General features: G+C 41.1%; 2 protein-coding genes across 3 annotated transcripts in view; one reads left to right on the forward strand and one right to left on the reverse strand.

Annotated features, from left to right (window-relative positions):
- Nucleotides 1-2,396: 2,396 nt before the first annotated feature.
- rest (RE1-silencing transcription factor) lies at nt 2,397-11,112 on the reverse strand. 2 transcript variants are annotated; one of them, XM_042493139.1, is made up of 6 exons: nt 10,984-11,112; nt 7,649-7,933; nt 6,377-6,955; nt 5,693-5,853; nt 5,513-5,596; nt 2,397-4,434 (listed from the first exon to the last, which is right to left on the reverse strand). In XM_042493139.1, the coding sequence occupies exons 2-6, from the start codon at nt 7,894-7,896 to the stop codon at nt 2,615-2,617; spliced, it is 2,892 nt and encodes a 963-aa protein (XP_042349073.1). In that variant the 5' UTR covers nt 7,897-7,933; nt 10,984-11,112; the 3' UTR covers nt 2,397-2,614. The 2 variants fall into 2 exon arrangements, with proteins under 2 accessions (XP_042349073.1, XP_042349074.1); XM_042493140.1 differs by lacking the exon at nt 10,984-11,112 and adding an exon at nt 8,112-10,968.
- A 4,415-nt stretch (nt 11,113-15,527) lies between these two features.
- b4galt1l (DP-Gal:betaGlcNAc beta 1,4- galactosyltransferase, polypeptide 1, like) overlaps nt 15,528-25,000 on the forward strand; it is a 27,549-nt gene continuing 18,076 nt past the window's right edge. Inside the window, 2 exon segments of the mRNA XM_042493431.1 lie at nt 15,528-15,699; nt 15,702-16,010. Coding sequence (XP_042349365.1) covers nt 15,660-15,699; nt 15,702-16,010 — 349 coding nt within the window. The 5' untranslated portion in view covers nt 15,528-15,659.

The following is a 25,000-nucleotide window of genomic DNA, read 5'->3' on the forward strand; positions in this document are numbered from 1 at the left end:
GATTAAAAAAAAGACTAAAGTCATAAAATCACAAGAATAAAGTCGTAATTTAGAGAAAAAGTACAACTTTATTGTTGTAATTTAATGAGAATAAAATAATACAATTTTACAGTCATAAAAAGTCCTAATGAGAATAAGATATGATTTCACAAAAAAAAGTAACGAAATAAAGTCGTAATATTACCTGATCAAACTCATAAACTAACGAGAGAAAAAAAATCTGATTAAAGCCACAAAGTCAGGTGACATGTTTTTTTAATCAAGTAAACTCTTTTTCTCATAAAATTATGACTTTATTCTGGCAATATTAAAACTTTTTTTGTGAGTTACTCTCTTTAATTACAACACTATTCTACTAATTTTCTTCTCAAATATATGACTTACCCTTTGTATTATTATGACTTTATTCTGAAAATGGATTTTTGTCTTCAGTGTGGCACCAATACTCCATCAGAGATCAGACAATAATTAGTTTACAATCAGAAAACTTCTCCACCGTCACTTTGGCTCCTCTGCTAAATGAATATTGCACTGAAATATTTACAAGGAAACGCGCTGAACTCTTCGGACCAGACGCAGTGAGAGTTCACACCCAGGCGGCGGTTTTTAATGTGGAATAATAATTAAGAATATTTGATGAACTACAATAACCTGTGTGATGTCGTTTAACCGATCAGAAGTCAAAAAAAGTTTAGCGAAGTGCCCACATTTTATAAAAGGCAACAAATATTCACAAGTTAAAGAAAAAATCAGACCGTCTGAAGGTATCAGAGAACAAGACGAAAAGTTAGAGTGTGACTGTACAGTTGATTGTCAAAGGCACTGAATGCTTTTAAAAATGGAAAATACACTTTTTAATAATAGAAACAAAACTCGGCTACATGCGGAATATTAACCCGGCGGTTTGTAACAGACCGTCTCTGAGAGCGACTGACGGCCGAAAGACAAAAGTCTGATTCACGAAATCATCCGAACATTTAAAAACTGATCTGACGGGATGATGGAAACTGACGAACATGATCGTAACGATGTCGATAAAAATCACCCACCGAAACGTGAACAGAAGTTCAACCTCACATGTAGTGACCCCTCTCTGATCGTAACGTCGTTAACCCTCTGAAACCTGACGTCTCCAGAACTTCGGAAAAAGGCACCAAGCAACGAGTACGAAATGTCTCACCAATCACAAAAATGAAGAGGTAGAAAATCATTTTTAAAAAAGCCAGCACAAAACATCTGGGGAAAAGGAAAAAATGTAGGGAATGATCATAATTACATACGTGAAATTATGTCGCAGAATTATTATATTTTTATTTATGCTTTTTCCAAGTCATTTTTTAAATCTTTACCAAAAAAAATCTTTCCAGGTCATTTATTTGTATTTTTAATAACCCCTTTGCTGTCTTTTTTTGTTTGACTTTTTTTTGTTTGGGTTTTTTTGTTTTGTTTTTCCTTAACCCTCTGAAACCTTTTCAAACCCTCTCTTTAAAAAAACATGGGAGAAGGCAAAATAACAGCAAGAGAAGAAATGACCCCAAAAAATCATGAAGAAATTTGTAAGTACAAGAAAATTACCTGTAAATAAAAAAAAGCCAAAACATAAATGGCCTTAAAAAATATTGAAACATATTATATACATATTGAAAATGATTTTCAATATGTAGTTATGTGTAGTTATGCTTATTATACATGTAGTTTTTTTGCTTTTTGTCTTTTTTCCACTTGATATTTTACCAAGCTTTATTTAAAAAAAATGTTTCCTAAACCTAATTATTTCTTGCAATTTGTTAAATTTGCCTGTTTTTTAAAAAAAAAAATTAATTTTCTTAAAAGATTAAAAAACTTGTGAAAAGTGTCCTGAAGCAGCACAAGAAAAGTGATGTCACTCCTCTGACCTTTTACTCCCGAATTTCTTGCCAGTTTTTGGGTCATTTCCTCTTTCATTGCACCTCATCTTCAGCCCGTGTTTTTGAAGAGAAATAAAGCCAGTTTGCTCAGGTGTCAAAGGGTTAACAAAGTGCTGGTGCTTGGAATTCATATATTTATAACGAGTAAAAAGAGAGACAGTTTATATCGTCTGTAAAACTGGAATAAACTGGTGTTTTCGAAATAATTTCACAGTTTCTTTTCTTTCAAAAACAGGATGGAAGGCAAAGAGCAACTGAACAAGAAAAGGCCCAAAAATTAGCAAGAAATTGGTAAAAAAAAATTTTTTTTAAAAATTACCAGAAAACATGCAAAAAAATATTTTTATTCTATAACATCATTTTAAATATATAATATTATAGTATAATATACTTCCCTGGACCTTTTTTTTCCTTTTGGGGATAATATCTAATTATTTATATTAATATCTAAGTAATTTTCTTGCCACCCTTTCCTTGAACGTTTTTTCCATTTTCTGGACATTTCTTGCCAAGTTGCTTGTTACCTTTTTCAAAAGTAAAAAAAAAAAAAAAAAAAAAGTTGAACCAATGATCTCAGGTGTCACAGGTTGAAATGCTGGTGAGAGGCATCTGAACGCAGCACAAAAAATCATGTTGATTCAGGTTCTAAAGAGTTAAAGCAGAAAAGATTAGGGGATGTCCATGCTGGTTGCCATGGATACAGATCCTCACTTCTGTTTGGCGATGTTGTCCATGTAGTACACGTTGACGAGGTGGCGGTTCAGGTGGCGCCGGTACTCCACCTCCAAAGGGAACGTGCGGTCGCAGAAGATGCACAGGTGACTTTTGAGCTCCGTTGGAGTCGGGAGCTCCTCGGTGGGCGTTTCAGGGTCGTTGGCCATCTTACCCGACCCGGCGCCGTTGCCGTTGAGTCCGGAGTCGTCACTGCCCTCGGAGGCGCTGTCGCTGATGTCGCTTGCGCCTTCATGGCTGCTGTGGATGCCCTCGTCGTCCTCTGGATCGCCAGGTTTGCTCCGCTGAGCCGGAAGCACCAGAGACGGTGGTGATGTCGGTTTGAGGAACGTCGGACCGGGGCGGTCGTCAGTGGGAGAGGGTGTGTCCTCGACGGAGCTGCCGGCTGGAGAAACCTCCATCTTCTCTGAGGGTTTGTTCAGAGTCTTTTCCAGCGCTGTGGGAGCGGCTTCGTCAGTGGAGGTGTCCTCCTGGAGCTCGGAGGTCGGTGTTGGTGTTTCCGGCTGAGCGGATACTTCCGGAGCATCTGTGGATAAAACACTGACTAACGTCTTCTCGCCTTTTTCTGGACTCGCCGTCTGTTGAGGGCTTGTCGCTTTCTTACTGGTGTTCCTGGTCTTCTTCTGCTTCAGCGGCGTCGTCTCATTTTGTGGTTGAGGAGGGGCGTCGTCCATCTTCTTAGCGTCTTCTGATACCGGTGTCACCGGCTGCTTCTCAGAGGCAGAGGCTTTCAGCCGTCTGGTCTTGGTTGGAGTCTCAGACGAGGATTTTTTGGAAAGATCGAGCGCCCCTGCCGCTTTCCTCTTTGCTGCCTTTTCCTTGACCACCTTTTCTTTCTGAATTTTCTCCGGACTCTCTGGTTTCTGTGGAGCTTGTTCGACATGTTCCGGTATTTTCTCCAACTTCTTCGACTTCTTTGTCTTGTTGTTTTTGTTCTCCTTTCCACCGCCTTCAGTCTTCTGATCTTTCTTGGCCAAATTTTCTTCCTCTTTGTCCACTTCCTGCCTCACGTCTCGTTCCTCCTGTTGGTCGGACTTGTCCATCTCAGTCTGGGGTTTTTCTGGATCTGTGGATGTTTCTTTTTCCTGGACCGTTTTCTCAGCTGGCAGCTTTTTGACTCGTCTCTTCACCTTGCTGTCTGCATTTACAGCGACTGTTATCGTCTCCTTCTCTGGAGGATTCTCGTTGACCTTCTCCGTCTTCCTCTGCCTTGTCGTGACCTTGTTCTCTGGTTCCACCTTGTCCTTCACTCTTGGTGCTTTCTCTTTCTCCACAGTGGATTTCTTGGGCGTCTTGTCCGGTGTTTCACTCTGTGCTGGTTCAGCGATGCTGCTCTGTCTGATGGACAGGTTGATGGGACTCGAGTCCACGCCCTCGTCCTCGTCCACGGTGTCCTCTTCCATGTCAAAGTCCTCCTCGACGCTGGATGTATTATCAAACTTGCTCGCTCTGGGATCGGAGTTCTCCTCGACCCCGTCAGAACCGGCTTTCTTGACGCGCAGTTTGACCTTGGAGACGTCCACGGAGACATTGCAGCCGGCGTGCCTGGACTTGAGGTGGTATTGCAGGTTGCACTTCTTGGAGGCGGCGTATTTGCAGAGCGGGCAGAGGAACTGGCGAGGGTTGAGGTGCAGCTCCACGTGCTTCTTGAAGTTGCTGCGGTCTGCGGTCTTGTACTCGCAGTACGGGCAGGACAGAGGTTTAGGGCCGTTGTGGACCTGCCGGGCATGGCGGGTCACCTCATGCTGGTTGGCGGCCAGGTAGTTACAACTCTCACACTTGAAAGGACGCTCACCTGCACACAGGAAGTTCAGAGTCAGAATACGAAGGTGCGTCCAAGTGAGACAGCGGAGGGTTTCATGCAGCAGGTGATGACTGTTCATGCAGGAAGCTTCGTGTTCACACCAGAACAGATCAACCTGAAAACACCTCCGGTCCAAACCCCGCTCAAAGTGTTTCTTTGAACACAGGGCTCATACACATTTTTATGAATAACTTTTTTGGACAATTAAAAAAAAATCAGATTTTTTTCCTTTAAAATTATGGGTCAATTTAAAAAAAAAAAAAAAGATTTTTTTCCTTTAAAATTATGGGTCAATTTTTAAAGAAAAAAATTAGATTTTTTTTTTCCTTTATAATTTTTTGGCAATTTTTATTTTTTGAAAGGTATTTTTTCGTCTTTTTTGAAAAATAATTGGTGACTTTTTGTGGCTATTTGAAAAAAAAGTTTGGCTTTTTTGGCCAGTTTTTTTAAACAAAAACAATTGGAATACTTTTGTGATTTTTGGTTTGGAAGGCACATTTTTTTGTTTTGTTTTTTTTAAATCACCAAAATTACACCATTTATCACAGCCAAACAGTCCAACAGTCTTTGAACATATCATGTGTCATTATACAAGTTTGTGAAACAAAAATCCATGCCTTCCAAAACATTAAATTAAATTACATTTAATTTTTCAAAAATTTTCCCGGCCTGTAAATTACTATTTGCAAATTGCAATGACTTTTCCAAGTTTTTCATGACCGTATGAACCCCGTGTACAGGTGTGAGGCGTGTTTCCAGACTGAGCTGCCTGAGTGTCAGACAGGAGCAAAACACAACACAGGAGGTTACAACACGGCGTGTAACTGTGAATCTCTTTACCATGTTGATCCGACATCGACTGCTTCAGTGAGAGCAACAAACATAAACATGATGACAGTGAGAAAACAAGAAGAGTACCACACGCTTTACTGCAGTAAGTCTGTCTAGTTGTTGTATCTCTACTTGTAGTATTTGAAGTTTTACTTTATTTGTCAGCTGTCAGGGGTGAGACCAGAAGTTGTTTTTTAGTTTGTCAGAAGTGTGACAGAGTTCATGGTGGACGACTGACCTGAGTGAGTCCTCATGTGTCGGGTCAGGTGGGTCTTCTGAGAACTGGAGTAGTCGCAGTACGGACACTGAAAAGGACGGACACCTGTGCAAACACAGAAAATACATGTTAGCACTTTTAACCCCGCTGAGTTTCATATTTTATCAGCCAGGACTGAGGAGAGACGAGGGCGTGTCCCACCTGTGTGAGTCCTGATGTGTTGGATGTAGTTGCTCTTGCGGTCAGAGAAGTAGGAGCACTGGCTGCAGGTGTGCAGTTTGCTGGGGAAGTGATTCCTCAGGTGTTTCCTCCAGTGGTACTGACTGACGGTGGTGTACGGACACAGAGTGCACTTAAACACCCTACACACACACAGCACAAATCACAATAACTATGATGCCCAACAACACAAGTCACCGTTTTTGGTGATCAATAACACGTGTTTCTACCCTGGGTCTGTTATACTTCAGTATTTATATTAGCGATATTGCCAAAAAATACTGTAATGTTTGTTTCTATGCAGATGACACAGTTATTTACTCATTAGCACTTTTTAGCAGACAACACCTTTTACACTTTACCAAATCCTTTTGGTGATTTTCAAAGGAAAAATGGCGATTTTTCTTCAAAAATCTCCCACAATGACAACATTTATCTCAGCTAGTTATTATAAAGGTTTGTGAAATGAAATTCCAGGACCTTTTAAAAGGATTGTTAAACAAATCTTATTCAGGCCTAGAAATTGCTGTTTGCAGATTCGATGACTTTTCCCGACCGTGCGACCGTGTGAACCGTGCGGTCGGCTGTTTCTCTCTTGATTTGCAGACGATGCAGCCCTTTGTATATTATTTATTTCCGAAGCTTTGGCTGATGTTCATCGATTACCTGTGGTCGCTGCCCTCCTTGCTGTGGTGCTTCAGGTGAGCGATGTAATGGTCGTATCTGTTGGTGTTGTAGCCGCACCGTTCACACCTGATCAACCCTTTGATGTCACCCGTCGCCGCCGCGGCTGCCGCCTCCCCGCCGTTCTCCACCTCCCCTCCTGACGGCTCCCGGGCCTCGGGTATTTCGGCCTCCTTGGCCCTCGTCCGGCTCCTGGACTCCACCCGGTGCACCACCATCATCTTGCTGACGCCGTGAGTGCCAAGGTGTTCGACAAACTCCTGCTCGTTCTGCGCCTGGAAGTGACATGGCTTACAGTGGAAGGGTTTCTTCTTCTTCGAGCTCTCCGGCGCCGTGGCAGCGGCGGGGATGTGTTTACGTTGGACTTCCCGCTCAGGTGTTTTGGTGGCGGCTGAGGGGCGTGGCTGAGTGCAGCGGGACAGGTCTTCAGCTTTGTCACCATTGTACTCCTCTTCCTCCTGCAGGTGGTTTCCTACAATGACGGCCTCGATGCCCGGACCGGGAGACTCGGGGTACTCGATGATGCACACCTCTCTGTGGTTCTGGTTGTCGTAGCTGTATCTGATAACACACACACAGGTGACTTAACACACAGGTAACACCAGTTCTGGAGTATAAATAAGTACATTTACCCAAGTATTATACGTAAGTATTAGTTTGAGGTACTTGTAGTTTGAGTATTATACCACTTGATACTTCTCCACGACACTTAAGAGGGAAATATTGTACTTTTTACTTCACTCAATTTATCTGACGGCTTCAGTTACTTTAAGAATTAAGATGTTTGCATAAAAAAACACAAGTTCATGAAAAATGTTTTGGTATAAATTAAATTACCAAACAGTTTCTAGAGTACAGCTGCATTAACTAATTGATTAATCAGTCAGTCAAAGGTCAGAAAATTAGTTGCCAGCTATTTTGGCAAACATTTAAGTCTTTTTCTATAATTTTTAAAACATTTTATGTTCTTTTTTTAAATTAAGTTTGGGGGTATCTTTTTCTTTAATAATAATTCTGGGTTTGTTTGTTTTTTTAATGATTTTTTTTCTTTTTTATAAATTTGAGGGTTTTGGTTCGTTTCGATTTTTTTTCCCCCAAAAATAACTGATATTTTTGGGGTGTTTTTTAAAATTTTTTGTTGTTGTCATTTTGAGTTTTTGTGTGTGTGTTTTTTAATGTTATTATTTTGAGATTGGGAGTATATTTTCTCTTTTTTTTTAATATAATTTTGATGGGGGTGTTTTTACTCCTGACCTGATGATGCTCTCCTCCTCGCTGTCCGAATAGCTGCATCCCACCGTCTTCAGCTCCATCATCTCCTTCTCATCCGCCGCACTGCCGTCTCCGCCACCGCCCTCCGCTGCTGTCACCGCCGCCACGTTGGCCAACATTACCAGCTGGGGGGCGGGCAGCGTGTTCCCGGGCACGTCACTCTGACCGTCGTCCATCACAGAAACACCAACGGGAAACATTCCCACCGAGAACACCGTCTGAGCGGCCATGTTTAGTGCAACTCTTCACCTCCGCGGGGGCGAGAAGCTGCAGAGTCGACAACATGGAAGAAGACCACAATATTAAAAAAGTAAGGCCATTAAGAACTTCTGCTTCATAGTTTTGACGTAGTTACTGTTGTGGTGAAAATGTTTTATACATGGAGAAAAGTGTGGTGGGAGGATGGTCATAGTTTGGTACTGAGAGGCCTCAGAGTCCATCACACCTGGCCTGCTTCATGTGAGGAGTCTCTGGGTGTCAGCACTTCAGATGAGAGTCTTGATGTTCAAGCCTGGATTGAGGTTTACTGTTGATTTATCCAAAGCTTTCGACACAGTCAACCATGATGTTTTACAGCTTAGACTCCTGAGCTCAGGACTTGCGGAGGAATCAGTTGCTTGGTTTGATAATTATCTTAGTTATCGGTCTCATTAGGTATGAAGGACAATATGCTGATATTGTAGCTGTTCACATGGGTGTGCCCCAGGGCTCTGTATTAGGTCCTCTTTTATTTACTATTTATGTGAATAATCTAGGTCAAAACGCTACTTTCCATTTCTGTGCTGATGACCCTGTTGTTTATTGCTGAGTGGCAGCTCTTGTACAGGCCGCTGAATACTTACTAAATGCTTTTTTGGTTGTTCAAAATACACTGAATGAGCTGAAACTTTTCTAAATGCAGATAAGACTAAGCGCGTGTTGTTTACTTACTTAAAGACGAGGTCATAAAATCTACCTGTGGTGCTCACCGTGGGTGGGAAAGAAATAGAGGTTGTTGACTCTTACAGATACCTGGGTATTATGATCGATGACTCCCTGGATTTTAAACCACGTGTGTTGCACCTGGTGAAAAAGCTGAGTCTAAAATTGGGTTTTTATTTTCGAAACAAGCGTGGAAAAAAGCATCTTGTTGTTGCAACTTTCTTACATGTGTTGGACTACGGCCAACACGCCCACAATATTTGCACATAACATCTCATGCTATCATAGAGTGCATTTATTAATTTGACACCTATCGTTATTGTGATATGACATGCGTTTGTTTGCATTATTGCTGTGCCTCTCCCCCTCTCTCCCCCTCTCTCTTTCTCTTTCCTTTTTGCTATGATTGTATTTCATTTGTCATTTACGACTTTTTGTCTCCGGTGATGTGAGGGATGTCGTACGCTGTGAAGCCGTCTGAGGCAAACCATGTTTGTGATAATGGACTCTATAAATAAAACTGGTGACGTGAGTCGACTGCGGCGATCTTTTACATTAGTGGATTATAAATACTGATGCATTAATGTCCTCAGTAACCTACTTTAAGTGCTGACGGTGATAAAGGTGGAGCTCTTTTGAATTATTTCGCGTACTGCTGGGTAGTTTGTGAGTGTCTTTCTGGAGATCACTGATCAACAGTTTTATATTTATCAGTAATATTATGTCATAATTTATTTGTTGATTATATTTTGTTTAAATAACAAACAATATTTTACACAACATAAAATGGATACATTCATGTATAAATACCTAAAATTGTACCAAAGTACAGTGAGTGAGTGTAAAAAAACCTCTTGATATAACAGTTTTCTGTGGAAACCCAAAGTCATTTTGAAGCAGCCCCACAGCTCAGTCGACAGCGCCATACGAGACAAAAACACACCAAATTTAACAAACTGCACTGAAGAGTCGAGAGCGATTTACAAGATACAAAAGGAGAACATGATTTTAACTGGGAACACCGAAAGTGACAAAAACCTCACCTGAGCACACTGACAAATATCTGACGAACTCTGAAATATAGCTAAAGTTAAAGGAAGGTTTGGCATTTGGGACTAATAAAAGTGCAGTCGTAGACAGCTTCTAAAGATTACTTTACTTTGTCTCAGAGCAGGAGTTCAAACTGTGTGGTCATTTAAGTATTAAATCAAATAAAGCCTAAAAATGTAAAGTGTGATAATCAAAACGCGGTTTGTGATGATTAAAACTCACTCAGGAACATTTTACTGCTAAACTCTGATTTATTCTAACAGATCTGCAAAAAAGTGTTCAGATACTTTCAAAGAAACACATAAATGTTGATAAAGTCGCGGCTGCGGTTTGCAGACGGTGTCTCTGGTTTTGGGAGGGTGACGGACGAGCGCGTCCTCCTCCTCTGGAGTCTGTCGGCCATTTTGAAACAGCACCACGGCTCAGTCGACAGCGACAAACGGCACGAAACACGTTCAGAAGTCCATCTGGAAAACGCCACATTTAACCGACTGCCACGAAGAGACGGCCAGCGAGTTCACTAAGTTTTCAAGTGAAAACCAAGAGCCCCGGCGACAGTTACTAAACGTTAGCAGATATAAAACACGGGCGGAATTATTACCGGGAACACAGAAAGTGACAAAATCCTCCCGCGAGCCGGACACCGACGGCCCCCCCGCACAGACCCGACCAAAGCCTCAATGTGGGACAAGTCCCGCAGAAGTTTGGCACGCGGGAAGATAGAAGTAAACGAACACACCGAACAGTACATTTGTTTTAGGGAAAAAAGTCTAAGTTATCTTTAAGCATACGTGAAAACTTTGTGGCTATTTAAATCCCAAAGCAGATAAAGATTAAAAAGTGAAAGTGTAGTAATCAGCACGTGGTTTCTGAGGATTAAAACATCATTCGGGGACTTTTACCCGCTAAACTCTGGTTTGTAAGTGACACATCTGCTGAAACGAGTGTTTAAATGGACACATGGATGCGCCTGTGCTTGAAAAAGTCGCGGTTGAGATTCCCAGCGACCATTTCGGGCTCAGAAAAGTTCGTTTGCGGAAGCGCAGAAGTCGGTTTACTAAACGCGATGTTTGGACGCAGAAGTCTGAAGCGGTTCAAAAGGTTTGCGGGGTTTTTCGGGGCTGAGGGTGTCTGTGGGAGCCGGCGGGATGTGTTTGCGGTGTCCCTGCGGTGTGCGAGTGTTAGCCATGGTCCTGATCAGCCCCGGACAGCGCCTTCTTCTCCGACCCACCGCCTCCATTTTCCTACAAACTGCAGCAACTTTCCGCCGCTCCGCCGCCCCGGACCGCCGCCCCGCAGCCTCTCCCTCTGCCCGCCTCTCTGCCCCGAACGGCGGCCGCACTCACCGGCTCCTCGGGTCCAGACTTTGCTCAACTTTCCGTCACTTCGGTCCAGTTTTATGTTTGTTTTCTTTCTTCGACGAACAGCGCAGAGAGAAAAGTGTTCAACAAGTTTCCGCACATTCCTCCACACTGACGCACGGCTGCTGACGTCAGCACGTCGCTCCGGCCGCGAGCTGGAGGTTCAGGATTAAATAACGTCATCTGTTGTTGGGGTTATTACACCTATAATTAATATTATTACACTGTTTATTACATGTGTTAATTATATTTCGTTTATGTCATCTGTTGTTGGGGTTATTACACCTATAATTAATATTATTACACTGTTTATTACATGTGTTAATTATATTTCGTTTATGTCATCTGTTGTTGGGGTTATTACACCTATAACTAATATTATTACACTGTTTACTACATGTGTTAATTATATTTCGTTTATGTCATCTGTTTTTGGGGTTATTACACCTATAATTAATATTATTACACTGTTTATTACATGTGTTAATTATATTTCATCTATGTCATCTGTTGTTGGGGTTATTACACCTATAATTAATATTATTACACTGTTTATTACATGTGTTAATTATATTTCTTTATGTCATCTGTTGTTGGGGTTATTACACCTATAACTAATATTATTACACTGTTTATTACATGTGTTAATTATATTTCGTTTATGTCATCTGTTTTTGGGGTTATTACACCTATAATTAATATTATTACACTGTTTATTACATGTGTTAATTATATTTCATCTATGTCATCTGTTGTTGGGGTTATTACACCTATAATTAATATTATTACACTGTTTATTACATGTGTTAATTATATTTCATCTATGTCATCTGTTGTTGGGGTTATTACACCTATAATTAATATTATTACACTGTTTATTACATGTGTTAATTATATTTCATCTATGTCATCTGTTGTTGGGGCTATTACACCTATAACTAATATTATTACACTGTTTATTACATGTGTTAATTATATTTCGTTTATGTCATCTGTTTTTGGGGTTATTACACCTATAATTAATATTATTACACTGTTTATTACATGTGTTAATTATATTTCATCTATGTCATCTGTTGTTGGGGTTATTACACCTATAATTAATATTATTACACTGTTTATTACATGTGTTAATTATATTTCATCTATGTCATCTGTTGTTGGGGTTATTACACCTATAATTAATATTATTACACTGTTTATTACATGTGTTAATTATATTTCATCTATGTCATCTGTTGTTGGGGCTATTACACCTATAATTAATATTATTACACTATTTATTACATGTGTTAATTATAATTCATTTATGTCATCTGTTGTTGGGGTTATTACACCTGTAATTAATATTATTACATTATTTATTAAACCTATTAATTATTTTTAAATTACATCATCTGTTGTTGATTATTGAATATATAATTAATATGAATACATTATTTATCAAAGTTATTACATTTAAATGATGTCATCTGTTGTTAGGATTATCACACCTGTAATAAATGTTAATGCATTATTTAGTAAATGTATTAATTATGTTTCAAACATGTCATCTGTTGTTATGATTTGATACCTGTAATTAATAATAATAATGCATTATTTATTTATGTTATTAAATATTTTTAATTACATTATCTGTTACTAAAATTATCACACCTGTAATTAATATTGATGTATTGTATATTAAAGTTAAGAAAGAGACACAAACAACTAAGAAGAGATGCAAAACAGCTACAGACACAAAACAGCCACATGGAGATGCACAATAATTACAAAGCGAGACAAAATGACCAAAAAACTCTACAACAAATGATATAACAAAAGGACACACAAAGTTTGACTTTTGAAAAAATAAATTACCACATGAGGGCGTCTCTGCTTCACTTTCAGCATCACAGTGTGTGTGTGTGTGTGTGTGTGTGTGTGTGTGTGTGTGTGTGTGTGTGTGTGTGTGTGTGTGTGTGTGTGTGTTTTCTGACTGACTGAAGTTTTTTTTTGTTTATTTGCATTGTTGCTCACTTCGAATAAATATAAGTAAGTAAAATTAAAATTACACAACCACACATCCATCCCAAACAAAATCAATCATTCACACAGACAGAAATATTCAGACAGGAAGAATGATAACATGACTTTTATTGATCCATGTTTAAAGATCAGAATATGACTCTGCCTGCTGTTATTGTTGTCATATGTTTGGTGTATATACTGTTACTGTGCCATCATTTTTGTCATTCTGTTTTCTGCGTAAAAGTTTTTGTTTTTTTATTTTTGTAAAATTTGAAACTTTATTTGTTAGGTGGATACTTCAAATAAGCCCACCCTGCTTTTTATGTATTTTTGAGCAATTGAGCAAAAATAAAAACATTAAAACATCTGAATGAGACTGATCACACATGCATTTATTAATTTTATTTGTTTTTTATTACTTTTGATGGGGTCCTTTTTCTGGAAATGGTCTGTTAAAACAACAAAAATGAAACCAAAAGTTACAAAAATAGACAGATTAAACACTGTTAAATGATTAATCCATGATTCATGACCTCGCGGTGTTTGTCCTCACAGACTGACACGGCAGGCGGTCACGCCTCGTCCTCGTGCCACCAAAACCCGCTTCAGTCTCGCGTTCATCCACGAAACCAGCCGGAAAACCCCGGAGAGCGGCGCCCGCTGCCAAAATAAAAGCCCGACAGCTGCAGGGCGGGCCTGCGAGAGGAACAGGAAGTATTAGTCTTAGATAAAGAGCCGCAGAGAAGCAAAACGTATTCAGACCAGTTTTGTCCCTGCGTGTCAGCGTCTGGATTAAATCAACAATAACCAATATCAAACCTCAAAAGGTCCTCTGACAGTTTGTGTCCATGTCTGAAGACAGGGACGCTCAGGGGGCTCGCCCACCAGAGGGTCCATTTCAACGCTGAATGTCAGAGATTCAGTTTCCCTTTTCTGTGTAGTCATTTTATTACTTTTTTAAAGGTTTCCAGTCGGATCTTAAAAACATTTTCCAAGAGTTGTTTAACAGAAATTCTAAAATTTCTTTTTAAAGAGTTTTTATTCATTTATTTCTTCACACCATTAAAAACAGTCACAAAAAAAAGATAAAAGAGAATACAAAAAAAGGTGTTGAAGAGGTAAGAAATCTAAATAGCTGATAGAAATACCTCACTGAAGGTAGTACAATAAATTACAAGTAATACAGTAATTTACAGTACTTTGATACGAGCAATATACAGTGCTGCGGTCATACCTGATGAGGGTCATATATCAGCAGTAAGCGGGACAGTGTGCGGGACTTTCTCTCCCTGTTTTTAAGTGTCATGTCTTTCCACTTCTGTAGATGCATGTACATTTACAAAAACAACATGAAAACATAAATGACTGCCTTTAATTTCTGTTTTTATGTTGTCTGGCCCTCACAGCGGTCAGGTTTCTCTGACAGCTCACATCCACGTCTGTGAAAACATGAAGAACATCTACAGTCAGCTCACTTTACAGAATAACGTCCCGATTCAGCATCTGGTCCTCAGATATGATGCTGAATAATGGACAGAAAACAGAGTGAAGCTGACCTTTGACCCTTTGAATATATATCATATATATATATCATGTCAGCACTTCATCATTTGATCCACAGCAGCCGCAGGTTCGATCCCTGCCTTGGCTCTTTGCTGGATGTCATCACCTCTGTCTCCTGTTCGAGCTAATGTATCTGTAATATAAATAAATGGAAAATCCCCCTAAAATAATTTTAAATAATGATCACAATAGTTAGTGTAAAAATTCTTGAGTTATGGCCAAAATAATAATTAATTTTTATTTTTAATGTAAATATCTGTTTTGTCCATAATAATTAAAAACACTTGCAGCATGTCTCCCCTCTCTTCTGTCAATGTCGTCAGCAGCACTATCAATAAAGTGATATACAAAAGAAAACACCTTAAAAAACTAAAAATAAATTTATAAATAAATAAATAACGGAGAGGAAGTGAAAATAGCGGAACCAAGCGATTATACTTTTATTTTGAACTGAGCGGAAGTGTAAGGGGACATGTCGTCAGCTCGGCAGTCCGTGTCCTCCGCGTCTTTTCTGCGTTTCTTCGCGTCGCTGTCAGAAAACAGCGCCGCTTACTCGATAACTTGTTGAAACTTTGTTTTTAAGTTGTTTTTTATTATCTGAGGGACTCCGCGTGTCCTCGGCCGTGTTTTAGGAGCCGGAGACACGGAGGCACAGAGACACGGAGACACGGAGACACGGAGCCGCTAACTCCGTCCACACTCCCCGTCACTGTGAAAGTGAACGCACGGAGAGCTAACCGAAGCTAACAGCTCTCAGACCGGGACCGAGATCACAGACTCACCGCAGAAACGGTCTGCTCACTTTTGTCAGTGTCTCCCGGACCGGAGCTCGGTGTCCTCGAGGCGCAAAGTTTCCGGTGAAGTTGAGGAAAATGGAGCCCGAGAGCTAACAGTCAGTCAGCGGGGAACCAGGTAGATCCGGGACCCGGAGGACGAGCCAGGACCCAGGAGGAGGACGAACCAGGACCCGGAGGGCGAACCAGGACCCGGAGGACGAGCCAGGACCCGGGGGGCGAACCATCAGTGTCTCTGTCCCGCGTCCTCCCTCGCAGGCTACAGGCGGATCGGCGGTCTCCCGGTGAGGCAGGATGGCCGGGGAGTCCTCCGTTAACTTCTCCCTGCTCCACCGGACTGTAAGCTGGTGGTCCTCCTCTGCTTCCTCCACATCTCCGTCACCGTCGTCTTCTACGTCCGCTCCCTGGACCTCCGGTTCGCCTTCGTCCAGAACCAGCAGTCCCGGAACACCGCCAACACACAGACGGGCCGGGTCAGACCCGCAGAGCTCAGCCGTGTCACACAACCGAGGGAGGCCCGGGAGGAGGCGACCGCGGAGCTGGTCCCGCAGCAGGAGCAGAGAGACGAGCCCAGACCCCCGGAGGAGGAGCAGAAGGAGCCGGAGAGGAGGCTGGAGAGATGCCCAGAAACATCGCCTCTGCTCGGTAAGACGCGCTCCGACCCCCGCCTCTGGTTCAGGTCCACAGTCAGGGTCAGAGGGCTCAATAATGATAATAACAATAACAACAACAACAACAACAACAACAACAATAATAACATTAATAATAATAATAATAATAATAATAATAATAATAATAATAATAACAACAATAATAAAACGAAGCTCATCAACAACAATAATAATGTGGGTGTGTGTGTGTGTGCGTGTGGGTGTGTGTGGTTGTGTGTGTGTGTGTGTGTGTGTGTGTGTGTGTGTGTGTGTGTGTGTGTGTGTGATATCGATTATCAGGGCCGATATCAGCATTTTATTTTAATGATCACCAATAAATTGTATTAATTAAAAAGTGCAAGGAAAGTGTCAGCATGGGAGGAACTTTTACTTTGTGAAACCTCAGGGAGATATCTTTATTTATTCATTTTTAATTTATATTTTAACTAAACTTTAAAAATCTTGCCATTTATGATGTTGAAAGTTTTAGTTTTGACTAAACATTTGCCAAAGCATTTAAACAAAGTTTTGTGTTTGAGTTTGTGAATCGGTTCCAAATATCGGTTATCGGTCTAATTAGCTACTAATAATCAGTTTATTATCAACAAAGAAAAGCATCAAGTTCTCATACTGAAGAAGCGTGAAACCAGAAGATGTTTATTTTTGTGCTTAAAAAAGACTAAAATGGTAATTCAGTGACGAATGTAGTTCCCAGCGAACTTTCTGTTGACTAACTGGCTGATTAACTGACTCATCACTGCAGCTGTAGTTTCTATGGAGACGCTTCTCCACAGATACCTGAACAAACACCTGAGCTGCACAAAGACAGGTGAATGAGACAGACAGGTGAGAGGAGAGACGGCGAATGACGAACTCCGATCAATGCTATTTCAGAGCGATCGCGTCTCACCTGAGCACACCTGCTGTGCCTGCTGTGCCTGCTGCGGCGGCTGCGGCGGCTGCGGTCGGTCTCAGCTGCAGGTAAACAGACGAGTGATTCAGTCGCCGTCAGACTGCAGAGGAACCAGCAGTGCTGTTGATTAGTTACGCTACTGATGATATCACAGTTTAAACAATGGAAACATTAACCCCTTGAAACCTGGATTGATATCGATGTGTTCAGATAATTTTCGCTAGCATTTAAGACCTTTGATGCCTGAGCTTCTTAGTTTGATTTATTTTCAAAAGATGGGAAAAAGGCAATGAGCAACGCTGCAAGAAATGTCCTGCAAATTGCATTTTAAAAATGGTGACAAGAAACATAACCTGAATAAGAGGAGAGAGAGTAAATCTCAAGAAAATCAAACAATTATTATTATTATTTTAGCTTTTTTCCAGGTTGTATTTTTGATTTAGTCTTTTTTTTAAAAAAAAAAAAGACTTTGTGTATGCAAATTTTCAGGAATTTTTCTTGCAACGTTTACTAATTTCATGCTAATTTTTTGGGGGTCATTTTCCATAAAGTTGCTTTATGCCTTTTTTTATGTTATTGAAAGAAATCAGGTGGATTTGCTCAGGTTTCAAAGGGTTAATCGTGATAGGTGTATTATTTATTTTTATTATTATTATCATCGACTGTCTGAAACAAACTGTTAGCTGATTGATCATCATAATATTTCTTATTTATCATTAAAACCATAATTTTAATTAACGGTCAGCAGTCTGAGGAGGCGGTGATGAGTTCTGCTGTCATGTCAGGTTTTTGTGCCGTTAATGAGACGTCAGCGTGCGGCCGGTGTGTCTGATTACTCCTCACTGTGTTCATGTTGTGCTGCACTGTGTGCGTCAACTGTCGCAAGATAGATCAGGGCGAACTCTGTAAGTACCTCTTCGTCTCGAGGGAAACGGCTGTGCAGCAGCTGCAATGCAAAGTTAGAGGAGTGCAGATACAAAGCGTGCAGTAAGGACCAACCTAACAGCAGAAAGCAAAGAACGTAAAAAATGCAAATATAAAATACAGTATATGGCAAATTTACCCAGATATGAACTAGCTCACAGTAATATTAAAAATAAAAAAACTAGCTCACAATAATATTACAAATATAAAAACTAGCTCACAGTAAAGTTAAAAAATAACACAGACATTAAATTTAAACAATGAATGATTTCCACCTTGTAAGTAACTTTATTCAGTTCATGTCAGTCTAACACACACTCCTCTGTTGAGCGTCCAGCAGTGATTGTAGCCTAAATATCGAGATTATAATTAACTGGAGACAAAAGTTTTTCCAACTTCATGTAGATCAGAAACTCTTTAATATAAAAACAACTTATGAGAATTTGCTGAGAAACATAAACAGCAGCTCCTCTGTTTATGTTTTCATATCTTTGCTCATCATCCAGTGATCAGAGTGTGAAGGGTTAATCAGTGCTGATGTTTCGGACTGCAGAGAGCAGCTGACGGCGTTACGAGTCTGCTGGGAGACACGTTGTAGAAAAGCAGATGTTCGTGTTGGCGGAGGTCACGTGACTTTAGTGAAGGATGGTAGATAACGTCTGACGCGTCCGTCTGTCATCTCCAAACCTGAGCAGTCAAACTGAGGAGCAGAACGCTGCAGCTGTCAGCACATGTTTGTATAGAGCGGCGTGTACGTAGTTAAACATATATAACACTGAATCATCGTTACCTTCCTGCCTTCATGCAAACACGTTATTTAAATAACAGAAACTTTCATTATCGATGACAGCAGTCAGTCCAAACTCACAGATCCACTTTATTATGACCGAAAAAAACCTAAAATAATACTTTTACGAGAGGATTGTGGAAATAGATTCTGATTAATTAATGAAGGAAATGTTGCAGCTCAGTGTACTTCCCCTAATTGTTTCCAACACAGACTCTATGGTATCAGGGTGTCTGCAGGCCCTTTAAAAGTCCTTAAAATGGCCTTTTAATTTTATGAATATTAGGCCTTAGAAGTCATTAAATATTCTTACCTTTGACTTTCTGAGGTATTTGTTAACACAAACATTTTATGTAACTTAATGTATTCATCTTTTAGTTTCATTTTTGTCAAAATGAGTCAAGCTCGTCTATGTAAAAGCTCACATTTATGATGTTAAGTCAAGTCAATTTTATTTATAGAGCCCATTTTCACAAAACACAGTTTGCCTCAGACGGCTTTACAGCGTACGACGTCCCTCTGCCCTCAGACCCTCACATTGTCTATGGAAAAACTCCCAAAACATGCAATAGATGTCGTAAATAACAGTTGAAATACACTCATGACAAAAAGGAAAGAGAAAGAGAGAGGGGGAGAGAGGGACAGCAGTAATGCAAACAGACGCATGTCATATCACAATAACCATAGGTGTGAAATGACTAAATGACTATGATGATGTTGTGGGTGTTGATCAGAGTCTCATACGTATACTGATAGTGGAGGCGTGGCTCATAATAAAGGCAGCAGGAGGTCGCATCAAGCAAGAACACAGGCGTAGCTTCAGACAGGACCACAGCAACGGCAAAATCAAGACCACGATCAGGGCGAGACGGGGTAACAGTATCGGTGCACGAGCACGGCCAAAGGCAGGATCACAGCACCAGCACGGCTGTCACCACGATCAGACGCAGCCAAGGCTGCAGCCGGGATCCGGGAAAACTAGGAAACAAGGGAGCAGGAACGCTCCGGAGAGGCAACGGAGTTAGCGTAATGCAGTAAACAGACATGAGCCTTTTCAGATGGAGGGAGCAAGAGAAGGAAAAAGGAGCTCAGCGTATCAGAGGAAGTCCCCCGGCAGGTCACACCTATGTCAGCCTAACTAGGGGCAGGTCCAGGCAGCCTGAGCCAGCTCTAATTATAAGATTTATCAAAGAGGAAGGTCTTAAGTCTACCCTTAAAAGTTGAAACGGTGTCTGCCTCCCTGACCGAAACTGGAAGATGGTTCCATAGGAGAGGAGCGTGGTAGCTGAAGGCTACAAATCATTTGTTACAAATCTGCAAACCTGCCACTTTATACCGTGGCAAGATTTAATTTCATTCTAATAATATAAAGCCTTTAAAATGTATATGTTACAAATCTGCAAACCTACCACTAATACTTTATACCGTGACAAAATCTAAATGAGGCTTACTCACTCTAATAACCATATTCCTACATGAAACGTCCTTATGCTAGACCACACGTACAGCTAACCTTAATACCGACCTGCAATGCTTGAATAAGAAGAACATGATTGTTTTTCTTCAAAAATTTGTTTTAAATTTGTTTAGGAATTATCTTAAAAAAATGTCAAGTGTATGATACCAGACACCCTGGAGTGTGTTTACTCACCTGTCAGTATTCTCCCAGGTACGTTTGTATAAGCAATAATACCATCATTAACATATATGTATATATATCAAGTAGTATAGATATATATGTAGATATAGATATGTAGATGAACGTCCATGTGGATTCAAGGATGAACTGATAGATTTGTGGGTTTTTGACCGTAGCTCATGAGTGTAGACACTCATCATGTTGAACAGGACATGCAGGTGCAGGTAAACTGGTTCATCCTGTCCACCTGAATCGTTGCCATCATAGCAGCACATATCTGATACCACAGCTTCATTCACGGTGAGCGTCTGTTCAGAAACACTGTGGCAAACAGCAGGTGAAATCTAAACGGTCTCTAACTCTAATAACTTAACCCTTTAAGACCTGTGAAAACTGGCTTGAAGAAAAAAATGGAAGAAGGCAATGAGTAACTTAGGAAGAATTGATAACATTTTGTGGATATGTTCCTTTTTATTTGAAACAATAATTTTGTAATTCTAATTTCCTGCAATTTGTGGGACATTTCTTGCCAAGCTGCTGATTGCCCTTCTCCCCATGTTTTTTAAAGAAAATCAACCAATCATCTCAGAGTTCAGAGGGTGAAATACTTGTGAAAGGCGTCCGAATGTAGCAGAGAGAAGTGACGTTGATCCAGGTTTTAAAGGGTTAACAGCTGGCAGAGGCTTACGTCACTACATTCAAGATCAGAAAAAAGAGATGGAGGACGACGAAAGAGCGCAAAGAGAAGGAGTTGTGTCTGCTCTTCAGACTTTCTTCGGTTTTAAAAGAATCCAACTTGTGTCCGTCTGAAGGAAAACAAAACATTTCAGAGCTTCAGAGAAATCAGCCTGCAGCTGCACTTTTTTTACTAACGCTGTAATTACCGCCGGAGAAACCACAGCAGTAGAAAATCCTCCTGCTCGCCTGACAGCAGTGGTAACATGTTCTTTCACCTGTGAGTTATGTAAACTATGCTCACGAAAAACTTCAGTCTGCAGGCTACGCTAACAAGCCCAGCCGAATGTCGGCTTTAGCTGTGAAGCTTGTGAATTTGACTTTTGCCATCAAGTGTCTGTTAATATTGGGATTAACCAATTATTCAAGAATTTTAAACTTGACACCATGTGGCCAATATTTTGAGAAGAATTTGAAAACATAAACTGTCATAACACTCATGATCTGTTCACCTTTATGAATCAACACTCGCTACTCAAACAATACGATATCTGTCAGTACTTAAAAAAAAGTTTAAATCAAAAAAATGGATTGAATGAGGGCTGTATAATATGAGGACAGTATGCAATAACACGGTCAAATATCGCAATAACGATATTAAACACAGTAAATCAAATCAAATCATAGATTTGGAGAATTGTGACCCTCGTGGCGTGATGACGTTAAAATTGGTTCATGCTCTGTGACCTCCTGACTGTAGAATAACTATAAATATGTTTATAGGTGGAGGGGATACTGGGAAACACCCTGAAACAGCAAGAATCTTAGAAAATACCATGATACAAATGTTTGGTCACAGCGCCCTGCAGCTACATTATAAAAAAGACACTTTCATCTCAACAGGATTTACGCTCAAAGCTTAGAGCACGGCAAGCAGGCCGAATTCACCTGTGCCTCATTAACACAGGTGTCACGCCGCCACACTCGCTTAACGCCAACACAGCAGTGTTTCCCACAGCTTCACTGGTTTGGGGGGTCGAGCTGGGGCTGGATGACAATGGTTTCCCAGGACACCCGTCCCTGCGGCTCCAGTTACCATTAAAGAGAACTTCGATAATTCCCCATTCATTTCCTACGTACTGTATTTATCTATGTTTATTCATCCATTTATCCCCCTCTGATGTAATGATCGGGGAAACACGAGCTGTGTTCGAATTCTCAGCGGTTAATTTCATTCACCATATAGTGCACTAAAAAATACCCACAATGCTCAGCAAATTTGAGTGTACATATGATGTACCTTATATTTAACTGCCGTATACCACAATGCAATGCGGTCATGTATTTGGAAAGAAAATTCCAGCGCCGTGTCCGACATCTTGTTCAGTTAATCCCTGTGTGGTAAGACAACAGTGAGTGAGAGAGTGAACGGTTTCGATCAGAGCTTCTGCGATGACATTTGATGTCTTCAAGGTCAAAGTTGGGCCTGGAGGTACGGCCTTGAAATGATATGATGATATTATTCGGCCATATCGCGATACTTGGTATATATCATGATATTTTAAATCTCATCCAAAGCTTCATAAATGCGGGACTGGGCAACAAAATCAAATGTCACGATATGAAGAAATGTGTAGACATCGATATTGCGACAGTATTTTCAGGATGACTATTTGTAGTTAAACAAAATATCAACATAATGAGATTTGTTAATGATCATCAGTCGTGTGGTTGATGGTAATGACTTGTGAATGATTAAATGACTTAAGTGGGTGAACACGAGTATTAGAACAAGAAGAGTTCGATAAGTTTGGAAAATACATCACTTTCCTGCAGCCTTTAAACTCAGGAGAACACAACACTTGTTTCATATCATGACGTGACCATATCCAAAATCTCCGACGCTATGTGGTCTCATATCACAGTAACGGTAGGCATCGTGTATATTGCCCAGCAATAGGTCAAAGGTCGTGCTGACTGTGACAACAGACAAGTTTTCTGGTGGTACCTCGGAGTGGTACCTCGGCGTGGTACCTCAGTGTCATACTTCGGAGTGGTACCTCGGAGTGGTAGCTCAGCGTGGTACCTCGGCATGGTACCTCAGTGTCGTACCTCGGCGTGGTACCTCAGCTTCGTACCTCGGCGTGGTTCCTACGTATCGTACCTCAGAGTGGTACCTCAGCTTCGTACCTCGGCGTGGTTCCTACGTGTCGTACCTCAGAGTGGTACCTCAGCTTCGTACCTCGGCGTGGTTCCTACTGTCGTACCTCAGAGTGGTACCTCAGCTTCGTACCTCGGCGTGGTTCCTACTTGTCGTACCTCAGAGTGGTACCTCAGTGTCGTACCTCGGCGTGGTACCTCAGCTTCGTACCTCGGCGTGGTTCCTACTACTTGTCGTACCTCAGAGTGGTACCTCAGTGTCGTACCTCGGCGTGGTACCTCAGCTTCGTACCTCGGCGTGGTTCCTACGTGTCGTACCTCAGAGTGGTACCTCAGAGTGGTACCTCAGCGTCGTACCTCGGCGTGGTACCTCGGCATTGTAGCTCAGCGTGGTAGCTCAGCGTGGTAGCTCAGCGTGGTAGCTCAGCGTGGTAGCTCAGCGTGGTAGCTCAGCGTGGTAGCTCGGGAGCAGAAGGGAACACAGTCACCTGTAAAGCTGATTGCAGAGATCTTCTTCATGTCGTCTCAGACCTGGATGTAAACTGTCAGAGAAACTTCAGTGATTCACGAAGCAGACCGATGCTCTGTGGTGATTGAAGTTTAAATATAAAGAGTACTTAAAGGTCAGGCTGTGTTTATTCTGACAGCAGGTGTGTCTGTGTGTGTGTTTGTGTGTGTGGTCTGTGATGTTCAGCCTGTTTACTTAATGTGTGTGTGTTTGTGTACCGACTGTGTGTTTCCTTACAGTCAGCACTGATTGTGTCTGCCCACACCCCGATCACTCGCTGCTCTTCAGTCGGGACATGAAATCACAGTCAGGAGTTTAATATCTTAAAAAACGCTCGTGTTGACGGGATCATTTTCATTGCTTGTCCTTTGCCTGATGTTAATTTGGTGGTCAAAGGTTGCTGTGACTCTGCAGCCGTCTCATTTTCATGAACTCAATGAAATCAACCCGATCTTTGAATTTAAGTGCTTTTTAGTTTGATAAAGACGGTGTTTGATGGTTCTCTGTAAGTGGTTCTGTTCACATTTCTTACGGCTCTTTTGGCAAAAAGAGAGATCTTGTGTGAGAGAAGCGTCCATGATTTAAACTGTAACAGAAACTACATACGACCATGCAGCGGTAAGTTTAGTTTTGAGTAAAATGGTTCTCAGAGGTGAAAGACTGTGAATACACAAAAATCAAAAAAACATAAAGCTCTAAGCTGATTTAAAACAGATTGGATGAAATGCAGCCGAACAGGTTCTCAGCTCCTCTCTGTCATTAAACAATCAGACTGATCTTAGAGTCGGACTGACCTGAACGCACCACGTGCTCCAAAACACGAGCGGGGCTCAGTCCGGGTTACAGTCCAGCTGCAGTCTCAGATCTGACCCAGGAACAGTTTGTAACTGTGTCAGTGTGGAAAAGTACCAGCTGCAGTAAACCTCTGTCTGAGTGTTAAACTCTGCAGGAACATATTTGTGTGATGACACACTGTGAGAGTCTCAATATAAAAACTCACAGAGAGCCGAATATCTTTGGTTGGGTTTACATCAAATGCAACACAAATTTCTCAAAAATTTTCAGAACATCTGCAAAAAGAAAATGCATATGTATGCACGTTTCCTTCCGCTGTTTTCATGGGAATATTGGGAGTTGGTTTTTATTGTGATAATCAGTAGGTGGCGCTAATTTTCCAGCCATTATGCAACTGCAAAAGAAGTAAGATAGGAAGGAAAACACGATAACAGATTTGAATTTGAACGAGTAATTACAGCTCAGAGTGCGTACATATGCTGATTAAATGACGGCGCAGCCACTGACTTCACTGAATGTGTTTCCATTGCGATCTGGCCCGGGACACTCTGCCTGCATGAGCAGCGTCTGTGCGTCACGTAACC

Source organism: Plectropomus leopardus, chromosome 9, assembly GCF_008729295.1.
Source record: "Plectropomus leopardus isolate mb chromosome 9, YSFRI_Pleo_2.0, whole genome shotgun sequence".
NCBI classification, from domain to species: domain Eukaryota; kingdom Metazoa; phylum Chordata; class Actinopteri; order Perciformes; family Serranidae; genus Plectropomus; species Plectropomus leopardus.

What these genes read in the sequence shown, in the direction of transcription:
- rest (XM_042493139.1), bottom strand. Translation starts at nt 7,896, where the DNA reads ATGGCCGCTCAGACGGTGTTCTCGGTGGGAATGTTTCCCGTTGGTGTT. An exon ending in GAGGAGGAGAGCATCATCAG is followed by an intron (nt 6,956 to 7,648) that starts GTCAGGAGTAAA and finishes GTGTGTTATCAG; the next exon opens with ATACAGCTACGACAACCAGA. An exon ending in AAGGAGGGCAGCGACCACAG is followed by an intron (nt 5,854 to 6,376) that starts GTAATCGATGAA and finishes GTGTGTGTGTAG; the next exon opens with GGTGTTTAAGTGCACTCTGT.